Source organism: Schistocerca cancellata, chromosome 8 (genome assembly GCF_023864275.1).
Source record: "Schistocerca cancellata isolate TAMUIC-IGC-003103 chromosome 8, iqSchCanc2.1, whole genome shotgun sequence".
Classification (NCBI taxonomy): domain Eukaryota; kingdom Metazoa; phylum Arthropoda; class Insecta; order Orthoptera; family Acrididae; genus Schistocerca; species Schistocerca cancellata.
Genome location: NC_064633.1, coordinates 450,566,574 through 450,591,477, shown reverse-complemented (window position 1 = coordinate 450,591,477; position 24,904 = coordinate 450,566,574). Strand labels below are relative to the sequence as shown.

The 24,904-nt window shown below is 41.1% G+C and overlaps 1 protein-coding gene across 1 annotated transcript in view; it reads left to right on the top strand.

The window, feature by feature from the left end:
- Window positions 1–15,643, top strand: part of LOC126095103 (uncharacterized) — a 33,289-nt gene extending 17,646 nt beyond the window's left edge. Inside the window, exon 2 of the mRNA XM_049909807.1 lies at window positions 15,205–15,643. Coding sequence (XP_049765764.1) covers window positions 15,205–15,618 — 414 coding nt within the window. The 3' untranslated portion in view covers window positions 15,619–15,643. The remainder of the gene's footprint in view (window positions 1–15,204) is intronic.
- The last annotated feature ends 9,261 nt before the right edge of the window (window positions 15,644–24,904 follow it).

The following is a 24,904-nucleotide window of genomic DNA, read 5'->3' as shown; positions in this document are numbered from 1 at the left end:
GAAAATGTTTGGCCGCAAGAGAAAGGTGCTTCAATATCTGAATTTGGCGAGCATGTGACCCTCAGGCGGAGTATCTGGATGAACTGAGAGCATGATCTAGCTCTCTCACAGTAAAGGCAGCATTGTAACACTCACGGTTCTGAGAAGAGAAGGGTATCACCTGAGCCACCTCCACTCAAAATGTCTGTAAAATGGTGGCCCAGGGTGTTGGAGATAGCAATAGAGTCCATGATGACATTGTCTACTACTGTCAGGTGGAAACTTGAGGAATGGATCTTCGTCCCAGAGAGTCGTTGGAGGTTGGCTCACACGACAGAGAGGAAGGGGGGGGGGGGGGGGAGTGTTAAAAGAACTAGTGAGTAAAATCCAGCTAGCTTTTTTTCTATCCCAAAGAATGTGATGGCACTGTGCGTGCATCTGTTTATAATGAATGCAGTTTGCCGTCATAGAATGACAGTTAAAAATCCGAAGAGCACATCTCCGCACAGGAATTACATCTCAGCATGCGTCAATCCACCAAGGGACTGGGATACACCATGGTAAAGAGGAAGTCCAAGGAATGGAACGTTCTGCAGTGGTAAGGACAACATTTGTAAGATAGTCCACCTGGTCATCACAAATGGGGAAATCTTGTTCTTTGAAGATCGCCATGGTGGAGTAAAGCCACCACTCAGCCTTAGCAAACTAACAAGTGCATGCAGGTGGGGTAGGAGTCAGCAAATGGATAGCACTTGGGAAATGGTTGCTCGAGTAGGTGTCAGAAAGAACGGACCACTCAAGACAATAGGCAAGCTGGACAGTGCAGAAAGATAGGTTCAAATGGGAATGTGTGTGCGAGGAGTCAGAAAGGATGTGGGTGCTCCTGTGTTAAGGTAGAAGAGGTTAAGTTTATTAAGAAGGTCAACCAAGAGGGCACCTCTGTGACAGGTTAAGGGAGAATCCTAAAGGGGATGATGTGCGTTAAAGTCACCAAATAGCAGAAATGGGTGAGGTATCTGCCCAATAAGCTGGAGGAAGCCTGCCCTGCTGCCATCAGATGATGAAGGGATATGAATGGTACAAAGGGAAAAAGTCAGGTGAGGAAGGAAAAGGTGAACTGTAACAGCTTGAAGACAGGTAGTCAAGGAGATGGGTTTACTATGAACATCATCCTGTAGGAGCAGCATGACTCCCCCATGAGATGGAATGCCAACCTCAGAGGGAAGGTCAAAATGGACCGAGAAGAAATGCAAAAGCTCAGAACGGTTGTGGGGACATAATTTTGTTTCCTGAAGACCGAGCACAAGGGGATGCTGTGATTCTAAAAGCATAAATTCTCTTTGTGGGATCAAAGACCGTGAACATTCCATTGGAGGAGAGTCATGATGAGGAAAAGGTGGAGGGGTGTCACCTCAGCAGCTGCCAAGTGCCAGCCTTCGAAGACTCGCTGCTACATGACATGGAGACAAAAGGATCCTGTTCCATGAGGTCCACAGAAACATCGGCTTCCTTGTGTGTCACTCTGTGGCATCCAACACAGAAACACAATTGGTGGTGAACACTGGTGACACAGACACCAGCTGGGTGAAGGTATCATGTAGAAACACCGTTGAAGAGGGGCTTTCAGTTGACAAAGGAGAAGACCATTTGCCTATGTTGGACTTCTTCAAGCCTTTCCGGTTAGCATATTAAGACTCTGGCGTTGGTTGGCTGGAGGAACATAGGAAGTCTTCAGGGGAGTACTCCTCCTATCCTTTCCGGCCTGCTGGTTGTGTAGCTGGTGGCTTCGTCCCTTGAGCGAGAGTTTGAAGGCTTGTTGCACAGCTGGACGAGGGGACGGTGATACTACCCTGACACTGGTTGATTTCACAATCTCAGAGCTGAATTTGAGGTTGCATATATGTGTGGCCATGTCCTTCATGGACCAAGATGTAGCAAGAACAGAAAGTTCTGTAAGTGCCATACGGTAGAACGCAGGAATTTGTGACTAGCCAATAACTTGCGAGTGACTGGGTAAGGCACTTTTTCCTTTACCCGGATGTCCTGGACAGCCCGGTCATCAAAATACATGGGATAATCTCGATAGGAGGTAGCATGGCTGCCATTGCAGTTGATACAGCGTGGAGGAGGAGGCAGACAAACGCCCTCGTGCGCATCCCTACCACAGGTTACACATTTGGCTGGGTGTCGACAATATATTCTAATGTGGTTGAAATGATGACACTGGTATCAGCACATTGGGTTCGAAATGTATGGGCAGACTGATAATTTCATAGCCTGCTTTGATCTTAGATGAAAGCACCACTCTATTGAAGGTGAGAAAAAGAGTGCATGTGGGCACTAAGGAGGAATCTGCCTTTTACATCACATGATAGATGGCAAAGACACCCTGATCCGAGAGGTATGATTGGATTTCGGCCTCGGTCAGATCGTTGAGCGGCCTACCGTAAATAACACCATGGGAAGAATTCAAAGTTCTATGGGCCTTGACTCGAACAGGATAGCCGTGGAAAAGCGAGGTGGCAAGCAGTTGTTGTACTTGAAATCAGTAGTAGTCTCAAGAAGCAAAGTGCCATTCTGTAAATGAGAGCAGGATTTCACAGGGTCGGCAATTGCATAAACACCTTTCTGAATAATAACCGGATTTACCATTTTGAAGGATTGACCGTCTTCAATATGTGAAACCATGAGGAACTGTGGTGCAGCTAGGAGGGTCTTTGAATCATTAACCTCATTCTGATTGTGTTTCGTAGACATTGATTGTGAAGGTGATTGGCTCATTGCAAGAAAATCCCCCATGATTGCCAGCATCTCCGATGGCATGCCCCTTCCAAATGGGGGCCCCCTTCATAAGGGAGTGCACTCACGTTAGGTGATTGTTCACACCTCCCAAACACCTGACAGAGGTACCAATCGGCAATTTGAGAAGGTAGCAGCTTAGCAAATCACTCCTCCCTGGGCCACTTGGCTTGTACCAGTGGGTACCTGTCGACCTGCGGCTGAGAATTACACATTACCCAGTCACCTCTTACGCGTCAGACATGTGGACCGGCCTTCAGGAGTGCACAGGGAGGAAGAAGAAAAAGAGTAACATCAAATACCGAAATGGAGGAAAGATAGGAAAAGAGTAACAAAGAAAGGAAAAGGGAACGAAAAACAGTGGTGAGACTGTTCTCATGTCAGTGTTGGACAATGCAGAACATTCCCAACAACAGTGTTAAAAAAATATATCGGCTCAACCACTTGTTTATAGTGTAAAACACTAAGATTAACGCGTTTTGGAAGTCAAGCTTCCATCATCAGAATAATAAAAAGTATAAGAACCTGTTAAAACCCGATAAAATGGAACATGCACCAGGCACTATAAAATTAAAACATCGTGGCTACTTCCCTTGTTGCAGCTGTGTCTTGCAAGGTGCATCTCCACATAGTCGTCAAATATAAAAAACTCTAAAATGGTGTCGCCTATGGTGTTCAACATCTAACCACATGGCTCTCTCCTCTATTGTCGTAAACCGCCCATGCGTCTTCGTTGATATCACACACCATGCAACCAAACACGACACTGAAATGCGAGTGAGCTCACGCACAAGTAAACAAGGAAGTCACAGAGGTGTCTACACCTACAGATAACGTATACATGTTCCAAGGACCTCATGAAATGATGGTATCCTGCCATTTGCTAAAAATGTATTTACTAAAAGAAACCAGTGAAATGTTGGAAGAAGTTATTTGTATCACCAGTTAGCTGTTCATTCAGTGTGTCCTGATTAACCATGCTATGTATCGTAATTTCCAGCTGTTCTAGTAGATCCAGCTTTTTGCCTTTGTCCTGTCTATGTATCCAGTATGGATAAAATCAAAATTCCAAATAACATCCCAGACATCTACCCCAAGGAAGGGGAAAAAGAATATCAAGAGGATATACATGCAACATGGAAGGGAAAAGATGCTGCAAAGGCTGGGGCCCCTTGGTAGCCAATCATGAATCTGCCAAAGAGTGGCAAGCCCCATGGGGGGACAATGTGATGGTAATGTAAATCCTACAGACTATTTATACTATGTCTGCTGCATCTGTTATGCAACAATTTTACTGCCATTATCTGCATTGGCTTGGTAATGCATGGTTAGATTGTGAAGTTCATAACTTGGGGAAGAATGGTGAGGCCAAGTTGGGAGTAAGGAATTCCTGGAAGGTCTGTTCATAAGAATACTAACCTTTTGGCAGAAGAAAAGACAGCCACAACCTGAAAAAAGATCCAGACCTAATTATTCTCCCTGCAGACAAAGACTCCATCATTGTTGTGATGAGTTGCAATGATTACTTGATGGAAGGTCTCCACCAAATATCAGACTTCTCCACCTGCTCAGCCAGGGTGATCCCATCCTGGTAGTCCAACATAACCTCCAAACCCTACTGAAATTCATAGGTCTTTCCTGGAACCTCTTAACTGAGTCAGTCTCCTTCCTCGCCCCAACAACACACCACCCACCCACCTTCTAATGCTCCCTAAAAACCACAAACCTAACAACCCTATATGCCCCACTGCTCCAACTGAAAGTATTCCCACCATTGTTGGCCAACATGTCCAACAAATTGCTTGAAACCTAGCCTTCCACATCAAAGATACTAACCACGTCCTTCACTGACTTTCCATCATCCCCAACCTTTTACCCCCTGGATCCCTACTCGTCACTGTTGATACCACCTCCCTATAAACCAAGATCCCTCATGCCCATACACTTGCTGCTATGAAACACTACCTCTCCTAACGTCCACCATCAGGGGCTCAACATTTGTTAGCTGGGTACAGGCTAGGTGCCCGGGTTTCCTGAGCTGGTGACATAAGTGCTGCCAATCTCCTGTCAAGATAAGCTCTGTGCATGGTTCAGTGACCACCATGTGACACAGCAGTGGAATATTGTGTGTCACAGGGAATAACAATCTTGGCTTGATCATGAGGATGGTAAAAAACCCTGTACAAAAAACCTCAATCTCTAGATGTGCTGTTCAGTGATGAGATGCATTGCTGTTGAGGTGGAACAGTCAATATCAGGCAATCTCTGGGGTATCTGCCGCACCTCATTAGTATATGGCTTACTCAGGCATGAGGGGCTATGTCTGAGTGGACCCTTGTTTCCCAAGCTGCTCGTGGGACCAAGCTGGAACCCTCAAAATCTTCTCCTCCTTCGAGCATGACAGGTATACTGCCTGGGAGTACTCACACCCACTCATCCAAATGAATTAGGGAGGTTAGTTGTCCTGACAATCAATTTGTCTTTAGTAATGAGGTTCAAGGAGTCATAAACCAGAATGTTTTAAAAAGTGTCCCACTTCTATCTACATAAAGGCTTAGAGGGGCTTGCTGATATCTTTAAGTCTATCAAGCAGTTGTGAAACGGTTCTGTACTGGTTGAGACTAACATGCAAAGTAAGTGAAATTATTAGAAAGTAACAAAAATTGGGTGATTATGCATACTTGTTGAGTTGCATAACTCCCTTAGCTCCAGGACGGATGTGGTCAATGCTGTGATATTATTGACATAGACATTGCCAAACTGAAACAAGAACAAACCTCATTGGGGACAGCAGATATCTAGTAAAGGACACATAGTAATAATGGAGAAATAGAGAAGACCACAACCTTCATTGTAACCTTAAAGTCTCCAACACTGCCTGAACACATCATGACAAGCATTCTCTGACTTAGGGTTAGGCCTGTGTACCTAACCCTATGTGATGCTAGAGAGGCCAGCATTTTGGCCATACAATGCTAAGTTGCAGAGGCAAAGTGACCTGTGAGAAGTGTGTGAAGGCAGCCCATGAAGCAGGGACTGACTGTCCATCTCCAGCAGTCTGCATTAACTGCTCTGAAAGCCACCCAGTCTGGAGCTGAGACTGCACCATTTCTGTTGAAGTACGTAAAATTCAGGAAATAAAAGTGACCAAGCGGATCCCCTTTGCGGAAGCAAAAATTAATATAAGGTGACAAAACCCCCTTTCTTTGCCACTTCATATGCATCCATGGTGCAGAAATCTATTCCCAGTGTTGACACTTTGACACAAATGATGCCCGCCATATCACTATCCACCATCAGCACCTATATTTGCACCTATACATACTAAAGCAAATTTAGTAAAGATATAACGATCCAGGCAGCTATGACAGAAGTGACCAGTAATGCTTTCACAGTGACCATCACAAAGGCACCCCAAAAGCAGAGTGGTTGATTGGTTGGTTTTGGGGGGAAGAGACCAAACAGCGTGGTCATTGGTCTCATCGGATTAGGGAAGGAAGTCGGCCGTGCCCTTTCAGAGGAACCATCCCGGCATTTGCCTGGAGCCATTTAGGGAAATCACGGAAAACCTAAACCAGGATGGCCGGACGCGGGATTGAACCATCGTCCTTCCGAATGCGAGTCCAGTGTGCTAACCACTGCGCCACCTTGCTCGGTAAAAGCAGAGTGCCTCTCAGTGCCCACTTTCCTCAAAGAAGACAGCTCTCGTTGCTCACTTTCATCCTCATACTTGCTGGGAAAGGGAGCAGGGATAGGGTCTCAGCATTTGGGTCAAAAGCTTCCCCAGGTGCCATCAGACATCAATTAGCACATTTGAATGATGATGATATCATGGATTTTGATGCCTCATCACTAAACACAGGTGCCCCTCCACCTACCGCCCCCCCCCTCCCTCATTCTACAAGTGCCTCCCAACCCCTGTGTAAGGACGGGGTAAATCAAGACCAAACTGAGGAAATTCCGCTCCATACTCCAGTGGAACATAAATTGATAGAGAATTCATCTGCAGGAGTTGAGACTCCTTGTACAGGACAGACGCTTTTGCCTCTGTCTTCAGGAGACTCATTTTAAACAGGCTGATGGACCTGTACATGGAGGCTACCACCTCTATAGAAAAGACGACTATACTGGTGACATGGTGAAAGGTGGGGTATCAGTGTTTGTCAATGACACCTTTCATTCCTCACTTGTGTTTTTAACCATAATGCTACAAGCAGTTGCTGTTCGAATAGTGGCCCATATTGCTGTCACAGTGTACTGTGTGTACCAACCCCCCCTGAGCCCATTGGCAGTGTGGTCCTGTCACATCTTCTTGATGAACTACCCTGTCCCTTTCTCCTTTTAGAGGACTTCAGTGTTCTGTGGGTTTCTAACACCACTTTCCTCAAGTGGATACTTGAGAATCTGATATGCCCTACTGATATCATACTGATGAACGTATGTCAAACTACACATTTTAGCACTACTACAGGTTCATCTACAGCCATAGACCTTTTCCTTCTGCTCGCCTGCCCTTGCAGAATACTGCTCAATGGGGAGCAGACAATGACCTTCATGGTAGTAACCACTACCCTATCCGGATCTGTCTGCCATATGGAGCAGATGGTGAAACATGAAGCCACTGAAATGGTTCTTCAAAATGGCTAACTAGATGTGTTACAGGCAGTGAGATGTTTTTGAGCAGTTGACGGCATCCAGGACTGGGTGGTTCGCATTGCAACCGTGACTCCCCATGCTGCTGATGCATCCATCACAAAGTGAACGGGAATACCTAGGAAGTGACCTGTCCCTTGGTGGAATGACAAGTGTCATTCTGCATGCAGGGACAGGAGGGCGGCTATGCGCAGATTCAGTCGATGGCCTATAGGTGTGAATCTTACAACCTTTCAAATGTTAATGCGAAGGTGAGGAGAATAATTCAGGAGAGTAAGCAAGAGTTCCTGAACTCCATCAATAGGTCCACACCCACAAGTATAATATGGGACGCCATCAGGAGAATCTCGACATGCTACTCACAGCCACTTATAGCAGCTGTACAAATACAGGGGTGTCTCCTAACATTGCTGAGGGACATAGCTCACAATTTCTAAATTGTGTAAGTCCCTTGGGATCAAGTCTAGCTGGGCTGCAGCTTTCCATCAATATCGTGAGACACGTGTGAATGCCCATTTTGATTTCCTTCCCGCCAACAAGGAGGAATACAACCAGCCTTTCTTTCCATGACAGTAGGATTCTGCATTGTCAGTAAGTTGTGATATGATGTGAAGAAAAGACCTTATAAAATACAGCATGTTGAAACTGTTAGACCTACAGTTGAAGGAGGTCCTCCTCCATCTCTTCAATGAAATGTGGATGACGGGAGACTTTCCCAACTCTTGGTAAGGATCTATTTTAATTTCAATTTTAAAACCAGGGAAGGATCAGACAAACCTCACTATTTATTGTAACATTGGCCTGAGAAGCTGCATAGGAAAGACACTGCAGTGTATGGTAAACTGACATCTAATATAGGTTCTCAAAACCAGGTCCCTACTAAGTTGCTCCCAGTATGGGTCCAGGAGGTATCAATCCACACTAAATAATCTGACACTGCTCAGAGCTTCAATTCAACAAACTTTCCTTTGTAAGCAACACCTTATCAGTGTTTTCTTTGTTTTGGAAAAGGTCTATGATACTACCCAGATGCATAATATTTTGCCTCAGCTCTATCAGTGTGGTTTGGTGGACATCTACAAGACTGGGAATGTTCTGTCTGACCATTTTAAACATGAGAATGGTGCCCGTCAACAGAGTGTTTTCAGTGTCACAGTATTTGCCATTGCAATAAACAGTATTATGTCCACAGTGTATGCCCCGTACTGTGTTCCTTGTTTGTGGAAGACTTCTCCATCTTCTGTGCATCCTCCAACCTTGTAATGGCTGCTCAGCAATTGCAACTGATGATCAGGCAGTTGGAGGAATGGTCTTACACCACAAGTTTTAAATTGTCTTTAGAGAAAACTGTTTGTGTTGGTTTCAATCACACCCGCTCTCTTTTTAATTTACCCATTTTAAAACGGGGGTGGGGGGGGGGGGGTGGTACCTTGTTCATTTTTAAGGAAATGTGAAATATCTGGGCCTTACTTTCAATGAGAAGCTAACATGGCTCTCACACCTTAAAAAACCGAAAGAGAGATGCCTCAAGGCCTTAAACATCCTTCATGCTTTAGTCATAGGTCTTGGGACATTGAGAGGGCAAGTCTGCTTCAACTTTATAATGCCTTCGTGCGACCAGGCTTGAATAAAGATTCCAAGTTTATGGATTGGCAAGGCCTTCATACCTCAAAATGCTGGTTGCCGTTCACCACGAGGGTATTAGGCTGTCAACATGGGTCTATTGCCCAAGCCCTTTTGCTAGCCTGTGTGCAGAGGCTGGCAAGGTTCTGCTGTCTATTCAATGTCTTCTTCCTGTGGTGTGCCAAGCTTATAGGGCTTTCTCCATTCCTACATTACCCACATCCAGCGACATTATGCAAGCGCAACTGGAACGGGTGTTCAGTCATCAGCTACAGGCAATGAGGCCATTTGGGATCCATGTAAGCCAGAGCCTTGAGTTGTTATGGGTAGGGGGTATTAAGGTCCAAAGCCAGGGGTGGAATGGGGCATCCTCCTGGCTATTATTAATGCATAAATTACTATTAGAACTGACTGCTTACAGGAAGTGTTGTACCCCAGACTATATTTTTACAGTTAAATGTAATGAGGTTTTATGTCACCACCCAGATTTTATTACCATTTACAGGGCGATTTTCTCAGTTTTTCTTTCATGTTCCCTGATATTGGCCTCGGAACAGGACCCCCAGAGCAGTTTTCAGTTTATTACACAGAATTGTTTGCTGTCCTGAGGGCAGTGGCGCAGATGACAGTGCCGTGGCAAGAAATACCTCATTTGCTCAGGTTCTCAAAGTGCCCTTCTCTCTGTTGGTCAGATGTACCCAGCACATCTGACTGTGCAAGAAGTGCAGGACGCTTTCCTTCCCTTGTGAAGGCAAGACAGGAAATCATTTTATGCTGGGTTCCAAGGCAAATAGGGATACAGGGAAACAAACTCGCTGATGCAGTTGCCAAGGAGGCTTGCTCCCTTCCTCCTATTGCACTCTGTCAAGTCTCCCTACAGGCTGTCACTTCATGTGTGACCAGGAGGGCTATGTGTTGGTGGGAGGCTCAGTGCCTGGATGTGAGGAATAATAAACTATGTTCCACAAAACCTTCAGTGCCATTGTGGTTATCTGCTTTCACCCGTGACAGTCTGAAGAAGTAGCCCTTAAGCGGCTTAGAGTGGGACATTATCCATTGATACATGGCCTCTTAGTATGCCACAGATAGGGGACACAGCTGTCAGTATGACATATTTTAAAGGAGTGTGTTTTATATGATGATCTGATGGTTGATCTGAGTCTCCCACAGAACCAGCCCTCTATTTTAAATGATAATGAGACAAGTGTAGTTTGTGTTTTAAAATTTTGTATGATGTCTGGAATTATTCTCAATATATTAGGTGTGAGATTTTAATGTATCACAGAGTGGCTCAGTCACTCATTATTTATAAGTTGTCATCCAGCCACAGTCATCTGTCCCCTTTTCAAATTGTCTTTACTGGTATTTTATTCATGATTTTGTCTAGTTATGTGGCTGTGTCATGCCAGGATTTTAATATGCTCTTTTGTGAAGCTCACCTTATGGGGGTTTCCTTGCAGTTCTTGTGGGGGAATAAAACTTGGTTTTCCATTTCTATACAAGGTGTCCCGTTTATCTTGACCACCCTAAATAATTGTTTGTCCAGATGCAGATCACAAAATGTTTCAAGCAAATGTTCTTTAGCTGTCAGGGGAACATCAATCAGCATGATTGCCTTAATTGTAGCTTTTTTCCTTACAAAGATATGACAGCAGCATGACTTTTTAAATGGCACCTTGTATTTTTTATTCAGTAATTCATTTCCTCTCCTAAAGACCTAATCAAAAACGTATCACAGTGTACCATTTACTGAAACGCAATGTTATTAATTACATAAAACAAAATTGATAATTACATAAAACAAAATTGACATTGATGCTCCCAGCACTTAGTGCAGGTACTTGGGGTGATGGAAGACATCCATGTGCTGAAGTTGACAGAGGACAAATGTAAACATACTTAGAATGCACACCCGTCATTCCGTTAACCATAGTCAGTTGAAGAGTTGTATGAGTAGAATGTACACCAATGAAGAGAAGGTAGAAATGCTACTCATCTATGGGGAATGTAAGTTAGCAGAACGGTAATTGCAATACTTTTTTCTTATGTACCGGTACATTTAGTGCAGTACTTTAGTCCTTATAAATACTGTTGTGTAGATTAGGCATACAGTAAAGGCTGTCCTTCCTACGAACTGCATCGACATAATGTTTCTTTTATTGTTGTTGTTGAAGGTAGGCAAAATGCTATACAGGCAACGGAACTGTACAGAGAGAAATATCCTGACAAAAACCCAGCTTTCCGACGGACGTTTTCTCGTCTTGTTGCAACGCTTCAGGAAGCGGGAAGTTTCAGCCCACGATAACGCAATCATCATAGCACTCACATAGACGAAGATGCCAAAGTTACTGTTCTCACTTCTGTTACTATGAATCCACTTGTGAGCACACGACAGCTTGAACATGAAATTGGCATTTCTAAAACCAGTGTACATCGTATTCTTACATGTCACTGGTTCCATTCTTACCACGCACAACTACATCAAGAATTGCATGGGAATGATTTCCAGAATTGTGTACAGTTCTGTCAGTGGACACAGCAGCAAATCCTCACCAACCTGAACTACTTCTACAATGTTCTATTTACCGATGAATGTTCCTTCTCAAACAAAGGACAGGTAAATACAAAGGACATGCATTATTGGTCCAGCGACAACCCACAATAGCTTAGACATGTGGAACATCAGTGTCAATAGAGAGTTAATGTTTGGTTTGGAATGCTTGGTACTACAATAATTGGCCCTTATTTCATCAATGAAGTCTAAACGGCACAGTGTATGCCAACTTCCTCAGATGAATTCTTCCTCCTCTTCTGGATAAAGTGCCGCTAAGAACCAGAATGCTTATGTTGTATCAACACGATGGATGTCCAGCACATAATGCCTTGTGTGCACGTCGTATTCTGAACCAAAGGTTTCCTGTCATATGGATTGCTCGAGGAGGAACAGTTACTTGGCCTGCTAGGTGTCCTGATTTAAATCCTCAGGACTTTTTTCTTTGGGGATGCATTTAAGACGTTGTCTATTGCAATATTCTAACAACTCCAGAGGACATGCAGGAACATATCGTGCTTGCTTGTAATTCTCTTCAGCAGGCAACACTGGAAGCAGTAAATAATTCTTTCATTCAACGAGTGCACCAGTGTATCTGTGTCCAGGATCACTTCTCTGAGCACCTTTAAATGTTATACTCCCGGGCAGTGGTACAGGAGAGTCAAAGTCAATTTTGTGTTATGTTTTTACTTGGTTTTCATTTGTTTTCCGACAATTCCAGCAAGTGAACGAGTTTGTGATCCCGGGCTCAAAGTCAGTGTTGTGTTACGTAATTAATAACGTTGTGTTTCAGTGAATGGTACACTGTGATACATTTTTGAATAGGTCTGTAGGAGAGGAATAAATAAATTACCGAATAAAACATAAAGAGTGTCATTTAAAAAAGTCATGCCGCTGTTCATATCTTTGTAAAAAACAAAGCTACAATGGAGGCAATCATGCTGATTGGTGTCCCCCTGACAGCTAAAGAACATTTGCTGTGTGTGTGTGTGTGTGTGTGTGTGTGTGTGTGTGTGTGTGTGTTTTAATTACTATAATTTGTCAACAGATACCTCCAAAAGCTAGCATGTTTTCTTTCTTGTGTGTGTGCACCTGTAGATTACTCAATGCTCCTGGTTTTCAGTGAGTGCTCCCCTTTAATCCTAAAGTATATGCTACTATGTTTACATAGATTTTAAAGAGGGTCAAGAGTGGTTTTAAATCTCTAAAGCCACAAATGAGTTTCCATTTCACACTCAATGACCAAAGCAAAAATTAATGATCGTTTTACTGAGATAATAAACACCTTTACAGTATTGACTATTCTGCAGTAATATGAACCTCAACAAGTTCACACTCTCACTTACAATACTTCATAATCTGTTTGGTTACTTCAAATTATGGTGCATTATAATATTACAAATATGTGATTATAAGGAGTTGCTGAATACTAGAGGGATATTTCTATCACACTGTTTAAGAACATTTTGCCACTTTAGAAAGCATTTGTTTACTTAGTTGAGGACTAAGAACATTACTTTGCCGCGACACTAACTTTTTACGAACATAAACGAATAATTTTAGATCTGTGCTCTCAAATGAATCCGAGCAGAATGAATGCAAACACACCTAGTGACAGCTGCTGAAGTTCATAGGTGATAGTGGGGGAAGTGACATGATGCAAGAAGTAGAACACCTTTTAAGTTTCATTTCTTGTGGGTAGGTTGTCATGTCAGTGTGCAAAATAGGTGTTTCCACGCTTAAGTTGACTTATGTGAGTGGTGGTGGGGGAATGCATGTGTGAGAAATGCATTGCCTGTGGAAACCCAGCTTTAGTCTGAATGTCCTTCCATGAACCTGGCTGTGTCACCTTTACTGAGATCATAATCTAGCAGGCCTCTAATCAGGTATTTTGCTTAACAAGTTGCACAGTGCACAAGAATAGAACACAACTTTTTCCACATTACCCAACAATAATGATACTGACTTTTTGAATATGGAAAATTTGGTGAATAAAATTCCAAAGATGTTTTTATTAGTCCTGCAAACTCTGCACAGTCAATAGTTTGTCCATAACTTAAGTACTCATTTCCAGGATATGGCTTCATCAAACAAGTTTTCAAAGGAAAAGCATCATCCTCACAATCTCTGCTGCTTCTAGTATGTGTAATGTATTATCATCTATAGTGTTTTAAGCTGAAAGCTATAAAACACTTCACCACGAGATTCTTCCCCTGATGAACTGATGTCAATGCATTGGAAACAGTAGTTACCTTAAACTAATGTCAGCAAGATAATGCTAAAAGTTCCTTTGTAATTGAAAAGTGTGGAGCCTGTTTTTGTTGGATACTACATTTGCCACCTATTACTCCAATGCATCCTCAAAAATTCTATCTTGATTCAGGTCCCTTTTCTATCTCCTTCTATTTACTCTCAGTATAAGGTATCTCCAGGAAAAAAAAAACTATACACCATTTTAAATGTGTTAAATATAATGTAGATTTTATTTTATTGTCACTATTATATCAAAACTTAAATGTAAGAGGTTCATCATCATCATAATCATCATCATCATCATTTTGCAACTACTCTACAGCTGGCACCACTAATTGCTTCCTGTTTTACACTTCTTTGTATCCTGCCAGTCTCCTTCTTATAGTCCTCTGGCAGCCATCACATCCAAGACCTCTCGACTCCAGCACGTCCTAGGCCTCTCACACTTTCCTCTTTCTGCTCCGTTCAAATGTTGCACTTCGCTTGGCTATTGGCTATTGTCTTTACTTTCCAGATGTCCATACCATTTTAGATGTTTCATCTCTGTTTTGTCTATTATTGATTTATCAATGCCCCTAGCCTCTCTTATGTTGTTCCTCATGCTTTTTTACTACCCCCATTTCTGCTCCATATATATAGCAGTGTTTTCAACAAGTGAATGATACATCACGTTTGGTCCTTTTTGTTATTTTGTTATTACAAAGGACTGAGTCCAGTTGTCATATGGCCCACCTGCCCCACACTATTTTATACCTCATCTTCACTAGAATGAAATTTCACTCTACAGCGGAGTGTGCGCTGATATGAAACTTACTCGGCAATTAAAACTGTGTGCCAGACCGAGACTCGAACTCGGGACCTTTGCCTTTTGCGGGCAAGGAGACGAGGTACTGGCAGAATTAAAGCTGTGAGAACAGGGCGTGAGTCATGCTTGGGTAGCTCAGTCGGTAGAGCATTTGCCCACGAAAGGCAAAGGTCCCGAGTTCGAGTCTCAGTCCGGCACACAGTTTTAATCGGCCAGGAAGTTTCATCATCTTCACTGTTTCCAGTTGATATCATCGTAACTCCCACATACTTAAAAGACTTACATCCCCTGATTTTACTGTCTTCAACATCCACATCCTCTATAGTATTGTTGCCAACCCTCAGATATTTAATTTTTGTCATGCTGATTGCAAGGCCTCATCTTTCAGACTCCTCTTTTAACTCTCGAAGCATGTACTCAGCATCATCCTGGTCTCTTGTTGTGATGATGTGGCTGTAGCAAGATGTTCATTATCACATTATTTCAAAAATGATTTGTATTCTCTGTGTGTTGTATTATGTTGAATTCCTTTTGATTTCAGGAAAATGAGGGATCAATTGATATAAAAGAAGACAGTATTTCTGTTCATTCACCAGGATCACCCATGACAGAACAGCCACAACAGGAACCCCAGAGCTGTATAAAAAGAAAGTATCCTTTCCACAGCAAAGAACCAGAGAAAAGACCCAAGAGCAATCAGAAAGTGGAAGCTGTTAAAGAAGCTGTTGCGGTATTAAGAGAAATAACTGAAAAAGTGGAGGAACTGAAGCAGGATGAACTGGATGCATTTGGGAAAACAGTAGTAGCGTATCTCAGAAAAATGCCAGATGATGTTGCATTGGACTGCCAGGCTGAAATAATAAACTACTTAATTTCTCAAAAAAAGGCTTTGCTGCAAAGTGCAGATGGAAGCAACAGTCAAAGTGTATCAGGTACTTCTGCCTCATCAGACTGAATGAAATAAATTATATTTTAATGAAAAGTTGTGTCACTCTTTATTTCATGCATATCTAGAAAAATTGGCCACATTTATTAATTAAAATTCCATTGTGGTGATTTGATATTCTCAAAATCACAATGAATACATGAAATTCTGTTGTGTGGTAAGCTCTTAGACATTGTGGCAGTGAAATAATCTTATTTATGCTAAAGAAAGAATGAAATTCTTATTCCTCTTATTGTTTATGAACTGTCTAGCAGATACAGTCTGGTTATGTGAGGAGTGACATCACAAAAAAATGTATTAGCATGCAACATTCACTTTGTAACTGGTGCACATTGTTCAAGAGACCAAGTAAAATAAATTATAATTCTATTGGGGCTGGTAGTTGGCTCCAGCAGTGGCAGAGGAATTGTCCGTTTGTAGGTCAGGATGAGTAACCACCACCTTCTCCTGATTGTGTGTTGAAGCCAGTGTTAGTGACTGTAAACGTATTGTGGGCTGCTAGCACAACATCCCTGAATGTAATAGTCTTCATTCATGTTAGATACAGAAATAAGGTTACCACTGTAATGGAGGCTGTTGCCCACCCCCTCCCGCTCCTCTCCTGATGACCACAGGGAAGTAGTCACCCACCAGCAGTAAGTCACCCAGCAGGTAACCTGTGGCGCGAAATCACCAAACGGTCTGCATGCGATCTTCTGTTCAGGTGGATGCCTGCAACTTTTGGAGTCAAAGTCTAAAGTAGGTGACTGGCTGCATTATCTTGTACTGCAAGTCGTCTACCTCTCGAAGTTAGTGGCTGGTGCGGGCTGTGTCGTTCAGCATCGCAGATACATGTGGATTGGATATTGACAGAACAATTAAGACAGAGAGTCAAAATTGCGTAGTCTTTGTGAGCCAGGCTTGCTAGTGTTTTCCCTTTGGCCCTGAAACCTGGTAGCATGCTCAGCTACTACCATTAAGGAACAGTGACATTATACAGCCTGATTTTCTCATTGAATCAACTTTTCTGTATGCCCTGGCTCTGCTGTAAGATTTCCCAACTTTGGCTTTCAGAAGTGGTGGTGGATATATTTTGCAGCATCAGCATACTGAATGAGTGCTCTTACACTCTGAATGAGCCTTCCTACTCCATAGTGCTCTGCCATCAGGATGATGGCACCTCTTTTCCTATTTCCTGCACTGACACTAGGCAGTTCATTACTCTCCTCTTTGAAATAATCCACCATCTGGGTTTGTACCTGCTTACTGTAATGCTAAATGGCCCTGCTCACTGCGAAAAATTTCATTGTTGTTTTCTGTTAACTTATTGGCTCTCTCTAGACATGATTTCGCTTAGCATCTTGCCAATAATAGTGTTGCATGATATTTGTTCATTTAATTCGGCTGGCTGGGTTAAATAAAAAAATCACTGTTATAAAACATATTACTTTATTCCAGTTAAGTGGGCACATCTGCACTCCAGCGCTGCCCCAATGGTAAAGACCCTCACCACTTGCACTGCTTCCACCACATTGCAACACATAAAGTAGTCCGTCCAAAATAACAAAGACTTCTACAACTTTCCAACATTCTGGCATTCTAAAACTATTTTCTATGGCTAAATGTCACTGTTCTTGAGCAAATATAATTATTGTATTTTAATTCTACAGAAAGTTCTTGTAATACGTATGGCACATGGATGCACTATTTAAGCATACTGATTTTCTGTGAAAATAGCCAACATGTGGAAATAGTGTCTTTGCATTATTTCAAAGAGCTTCTATGATGTCTGCCACTGACCATCGATGTTATTGTAATGTTATAATCACCCGCTAGAGATTTTGGCCAAATTGCAAATGAAAGACAAAATCTCTTAGTGGTTAGATTTACTTATCTTTCGAACAATACTTAAACTATCCCATTGAATGAAAACATATGTTCCCAGTGGGCATTCCAGCATTAAATAAATAAATAGTAAACAATACATAAGGCTACAAGTGACAAATAGAATTCCAATATTTGCAAAACATACATATAATATTATGTATATTCCAGAAATGTGGAGGATGCTTCAAATTATTTTCCATTCCATGTTAAATACAAACATAAAAATTTGTATTTAAAAGGCTTAAGATTTTCAAATATACAATGAAATGCTTTAAAATTAATTTACTCTTATGCCACACAGAATTTCTCCAACAACAGTGTGTGATGTGTCAATTTCATAAGTGAGTTCTGAAGCATATTTTGCACTATATTGTGTACTCTGCTTGCACTTCCATTATCCACAGCACAAACTTTCAACACTCATTGATACATTAGGTTTCATCAGTCTTGTTCTCTTGCAACACTTGAGTCAGTATGTCCAATGAATCCAGAGTCCATTTCACTGACAGTCCAAGTATCAACCAGTGCATCCTGCATCCACAAGAAGAGAGAGAGAGAGAGAGAGAGAGAGAGAGAGAGAGAGAGCACAGTATTAGTTTCAGTCTTTGTCCCACCCATCCTCCTTCATACACATACTTAGACTCCCAAATGTGAAACAAGCTAAGATATTCTGATGAATATAACATTCACTGAAATGTTACTGTGATAAGTCATCAAAGAAAACAAAACAAAGTTTATTTTAAACACACACACACCACTCTTCTTCAGTCTCACTCACTCCAACATATTCCATCATGATCCTCCTTCCTTGTACAACTTTATCTTATTTATATTTGTCAGCCCAATATTTTGTTTGTCTGTGGGCCAACCAAACAGTACGCATTTGGATGTGGAATTGCCATCACCTCAAAAGGCCCATAATACAATTCAAAAAATTTCTTTATCTCCTTGATGTGCTCATTTGACTTTTCCTTTGTCCTCACCAACACCAGATCCCGACTCTTATCTCTGTCACTCTCTCCTTTCTGTCATGTCTTTGCTTTCTCTGTGTTGCTCTTCTCTCTATGTTCTCGTTTACAAAAGTTTCCAACTCTTCTCTTCTCATCTCATTTGGCGGAGGGTAATTGACATGTTCTGAGATCATATTTGGTGGCTTTGTGTTGAACTCCACCTCCCGTGGTGGAAACCCTGTTGAGCTATGCTTCATACAGTTCATTTCAGTTTCAAAATCTTTTAGATATTGCACCCAAGAGCTATGTTTATTGCTGCAGTATGTCCTGCAGAGCCATCCCAGTTCTCGCATATATCATTCTGCCAGATTGCTCGAGGGATGATACACTGAAATTCCTATATGCTTTATCCCCGTAATGTCTGTAAACTTAATCCAATCATTACTAGTAAACTGGAATCCATCGACACGTAAAAAAGCTTTTGGTACATTAATAATAATAAAAAATACTCTTGTGTGAACTTTGTAAAGGGACACTCTCCTCTAAAATTACCTTTCTTCAACAGAAGTTATCGATACTAAAAGTACTTTCTACCTTTTAAACAGGTTAATATTATCTCAGCTGTTTAACTAAAAGAATTTCATATGATTTTGTGTATGATGTGTTATATTTCAGGCTAAAGTGTATAAAAATAAATCACTTTATTTTCTTTGTTATGATTGATATGTACTAACTCTTTATGAACAGTTAACATTACTCTTCTTTAAGAAACATTTGAAATTACAAAATATCTGCCACACTTAAAATTCCTATTATTAATTGTACAATCTGATGCTAATTATTTAATTTATTTCTGGATTCATTTATAAAATAATAATAGAAAGTCATTTGTCAACAACATTTGTAAACTCTTTGGAATATTGCTAGTACCGCTGAATGAAGTAGTAATGGGCATGCTTCTGATGTGATCGGACATGTTTTTATGTTTGGCAATAATAATGTAATTTTTGATACTGAAGTGGAAATTGTAAAGACAGTGTGATATAGAAAAATGTCAAAAAATAAAAATCAAGATAAAAACAGGCAATTCTTCAGTGGTTATTATGCCAGTTGGAACCTTGAGAATCAATATTATCAAAAATTTCAGCCTCAAGAATCAGTCCCTAGACATGAAGTACTGGAGCCAACTAAGAGAAAAGAAGATAAGTAAAACATTTATTGAAAATCTTATTCGTCCCAAAGCTTATTAAAAGATTTTATTTTGAAGAGTGACAATCAACTAATTGATGTGAGGGAGGGTAAGATTACAACATGGAAATCAGACTCTTACTGGTTGTCCATTTGATTGCATACAACTTGAATATTTACGGAATACATACACTATTACAAAAATGTATTTGCATCCACCTCTTCCAGTTGTCAATGTCCCAAAAGATCTATGGATACTAGATCTCTGACCCCTGGTATTATACGCTGCATGTGTCCCTGACTGCGCATCTGGCTTGGCTTAACCCTCTGACAGGTGTTACAGCTCTCAAGTTGTTTCTGTACCCATCTAACTATTGAACACAACATTTTCTGTTTATTTCAGTGCATTTTTGAGGTCCATAGTGTCCACAGCTCAGATGCACATGTTGAACTAAATCATTGATGTAGTCCTCTGGAAAACATAACTTCCATTCATCACTATTTTCGTTTGCCCTTCCGAACAAAATTCCCTTATGTATTTTCTAATATTTATTCAATTTTTTCTCATCTCTAGTGGCCAGGTGCCTCTTTATCTGTTGTAGCTTTGGATCTTGATCCTGTGATCTTCTCATGTCCCTACATACTCCGCTGATATTTCTCTTTGCTCAGTAAACCCTTTATGCATAGCATTTTAAATTCTTTGTTCCCACCCTCTTCCTCTTTTAACATATTCCCAGTTCCCACTGGTAATCTTGAAAAAGCATCAGCCACAACATTTTCAGTTCCCTTTGTGTACTGGACGCTGTATTTAATTGCTGCAGGAATGTAACCCACATCATTAGTCTGCTGTTCAACAATTTACATTCACATAAATAGCTCAATGCTTTATGATGAGTGAGGACAATCACTTCATGACCCAGTGGATAATTTCTGAACTTGGTGAATGCTCCCACAACTGCTAACAACTCCTTTTCAGTGATTCTGTAACTCCGCTCATGTTTGGAAAGATTTCTTGATGCAAAAGCTGTACCCCTGAGTTCTTCGTGTCCACCTACCATTTTTTTCTGTGACAGTGCCACTCCCAAACTACAATCACTGCTGTCAGCATGCAAACAGTAAGGCAGGGTTGGATCTGGGTGGTATAGTAATCCAATGTTACTTAAACTATTCTTTATCTCCTGAAAATCTTTGGAACAATCCTGTGTCCACATCCAAGTTGCAGGTTTCCTTAGTAACTTGGTTAGATTTGGTGACTAGACTCTGATTCCTGATAAACTTTTGATAGAAATTGCACATTCCTAAAAAGGGCTTTAATTGCTTCTTGTTATTAGGAATTGTGCAGTTAGCTATTGCCTCTGTCCTGTCTTTCTTTGGTATCTTTCCTGTGGGTGTGATAACATGTCCCCAGAATTCTATTTCCTTCCTGGCAAACTCACACTTGCTTAGTTTTAGCTTTATGCCATCCCTTCTAAGGGCACCTAACACTACCCTCAGTAAATGGCAGCAACCTTCTCAATCAACAGATGCCGTCAATATGTTGTCCACATAGATTGTCAGTTTGCTCAAAAGCTCTCTACATAAAACATGATCTAATGCTCTTATAAAAATAGCCGCAGAATTATTCGGACAAAAGGAACTACCTTAAATTGAATTGGTAGCATCTGTCACCATATAAGAAAGCAGTGGACTACCTACTCTTCTTGGATAAGGGATTTGCCAGAGACCAGATGTCAGATCCACACCTGACATTATTTCGGCATGGTGGAACTGATAGAGCAGATCATCCATATTTTCTGGATGATCTGTTTCCCTGCAGATTATGGTATTCAGCTTTCTAGCATCTAACACATGCCTCACTGATTTATCCCTCTTCTTGACAACAACTAGTAGATTATTGTATTGACAATTGCTTCTCTCTATTATCCCTATCTGCAGCATTCTTTGTAGTTCAATTTCAACTGCCTTCCTTAGTGCAACACTTATATGTTATGGTCTCTCCATGAATGGTTCATGTGGTGTAACATTTATAACACATTCAAAGTCTTTCACCCTTCCTGGCACATAAAAAAAATACATTACATTCACGCAGTAGATCATGCATCACCTTCCTTTGTCCTTCACTTATCCCTTCAATATTATTAATTTTGTGTTAAATTTCTGATATGTTTGTCCTCAGATCTCTGTGCGATCGCCCCCTCCCCCCTCCTCTGTTCATTGTTTTCTCTTGTCCTTTGATCCACTAAAATGATGCTATCATCATTTTCCCTGTCAGTGACTTCTTGTTGTCTATAACTAAATTAGCCTCACTTTCATCTATCTTTAACTGGTTTCTTTTACAGTCTAGAACAGCTCCTACATCGGTCACCCAATCTACCCCAATAATATAATTCATACAGAGTTCAGGAATAACCATACAGTTGTGACTAATCTTAATAACACCTATCTTAAAACACAGCATTACCTTGGTACTAACAGGTTTGCTTAACATGTTAGTTGCACCCCTAATCCACATTCCAATGACTGGCAATTCCATAACTTGTATAATGGATTTCAGATGTTCATAAAACATTTCAGAGACCCCACTAATGTCACTGCCTGAATCAAGAAGTTCATCAGTCTAAAACCCTCCAACACTCACTGTCTACCACACCAGTTTCATCAAAAAGTTCCTCCATAGCTGCCAATAATTTCATATTTATTTCATTTTCCCCATGATAATTTTTTTCTCCACTGTGCTTTAGTATTCCTGGTGACCTGGTCTTTTCTTGTTGCTCAAAATTGCTGACTAATTTCATCTAGCTCTGACTTTGGTACCCAAAAAGATGAAATTCCATTTTGTTTACAATTTTCTTTCATATCCTTACTTATTGCTACCTCTACATTTCTATTAGATACATCTACTCGTGCCCCCTCTCTGCAATAAATTTTGTCTCCTGTGCATGAAGAACTATTTACGCCAATAACATCTACATTGCACACAGGATCTGCCTCTGCAGCTCTATTGTTTACAACAAAGACATCTGAGGCATTGCTCCCAATAATGCCTTCACAAAGATCTCCAGTAATACCACTTACACTATTAATATCATTAGGTGGATCTGCCTCCACTACCCCACTCACTGCATCATCTACACTAGCATCAACATCAGCAATAGCACATGCAACATCAGCGATTTTCTTGACACAAGATTCAAAATTCACGTCACCATCATCATTTGATATCACATATAGAACCAGCACAAGGAATATTAGCACATAAAGGATCCACTCTTCTAACATTTGCATGCATAGAAAGACAACTGCCAGTTACGTCATTTACAATTTTCTTCTGCTGCTCAGTAGTATTAATACACACACTCTCAACTTGTCATCTACAGTATCAGAACAAACAGCACTATGATACCTCAAAATTGCTGGACTAGCATATCCATTGTCATAAATATTTGAATCTTCAGCATTCATTCCATCACTAGATTCAGCTCATTGAAACAAATCACTTACATTTTCATTGATACTCTTTTCTTTGAATTTTCTCTCCCCCTTCCTTTTCTTCTCAGCTGTTTCAAAAAATTCTCCCCAAATTCAACTTCACTCAAAATCCTCTCCATATGGAATGAATTAAACTGCCTACACGTAGGTTCCTTAGCCAGCCTTTCTCTCTTGGTCCTTTTCCAAGCATTGTCAATCTTTATACCAACTTGGACCTCAGTGGGGTACCTGATTGTTTCCCCAGTTGTTAGATGTGTCTGACCCCTCCAGCTGTCCCTTCAACACGATCACATTGTGGCCTATTGTAATCCCTTCTATCATTTGAGCCTGAATTTCTCCTACCATCATTCCTGGAATCTCAACAGAAACGTTGTCATCCCTGTAATTCCTCTTCTCTCTCCATCGTGATTTCTGTCATTTTGGAAATTTTTTCTGTTTCTGAGTGGTAATGCAGTATCCATATTCACAGCATAATCAAGGAATAAGTGTACATCATCTCCTGGAGCATTTATGAGATCCCTGTGTACATTTTCAGGTAGTCCCCTCTTGGCTTGTCCAAATGTGCAAATTTTTCTGTTTCCCTCATACAAAAATCTCTCATATTTCCCTTCCCTTGTCTCTATACAGTCCCATAAAAAATATATATTTTTATTCTTGATTGTGTGCCTCTCCCCAGTATTTATTTAACAATCCCTTATCAAATTCATAAGTCACAAAATAGTTCCTATTTTGGTTTGCTCATGACAAAGCTTCCTCTTCTAATGCCCCTCTCATAAACTCAATCTTTTGTAAATCAGTCATTCCAGCCACAAATAGATGTCTACAACATGCAAGAAAATCAACAGGATGACATTTTCCATCATTATTAAAACATCTAATATTCTGAATATTATGTATGGGCAGCATATTTACAATGTTGCTAACATTTCCATGTTCCATCTTAGCTACATTTGACTCTATGTTCTTGATTTTCTTTGATATCACAGTCACAAGCTTTAATTTATTCACTTTACTATCTACTTCACTAACATTTTCCATTATACCAATATGATTCCTTTCCAATTCCCTTTTTCTTGAAACTTTTTTCATTGTGTTTTTCCGTCACTAGTACTAATAATGCAAAAACAGAAACTGTTCATGTTTCTGGCCACATCATCATGAACTTCCATGTACCTACCTCATAATCTGAATCTAACATAAATACTTCCACTACTACTTGTGACAAGTTCCGTGCTCAAGCGACTTGGTCTATATTACAAAATTGTTAAGGCTTTCGTGGCCACTTGTTGAGAAACTGCCTATTGGCTTCTGTCTCGGGTTCTTCGGCCGACGTTCATCTAATGATTTTTCTGACGGCGTAAAGACGATTTTCAAACCGACGAGGAAGATCAAAGAGTGTCTTAGATCGGTGAAGGAGAAAAGAGACCCACTTGCAATGTCGGGAATATACCGTATACCTTGCACATGCAGAAAAGTTTATGTCGGAATGACTGGTCGATCCATTAACACCAGGATCAAAGAGCATAAGCGACATTGCAGGTTGGGGCAGGTGGAGAAATCGTCCGTTGCAGAGCACGCACTAAATGAGACTGACCACGTAATAAAATTCGCCGACATGGAAGTTCTGGCTGTAGAGAAGCACTATCACACGCGCTTGTTCAGAGAAGCTGTAGAAATCGAAAAACACGTGAACAGTTTCAACAAGAAAGAGGAAAGCCTTAAGGTAAATGGATCCTGGCTTCCCGTACTGCAGCGAACGACCGTCGCAGGTAGCAAGAGGAGAACCGCACTGGAAATGACCG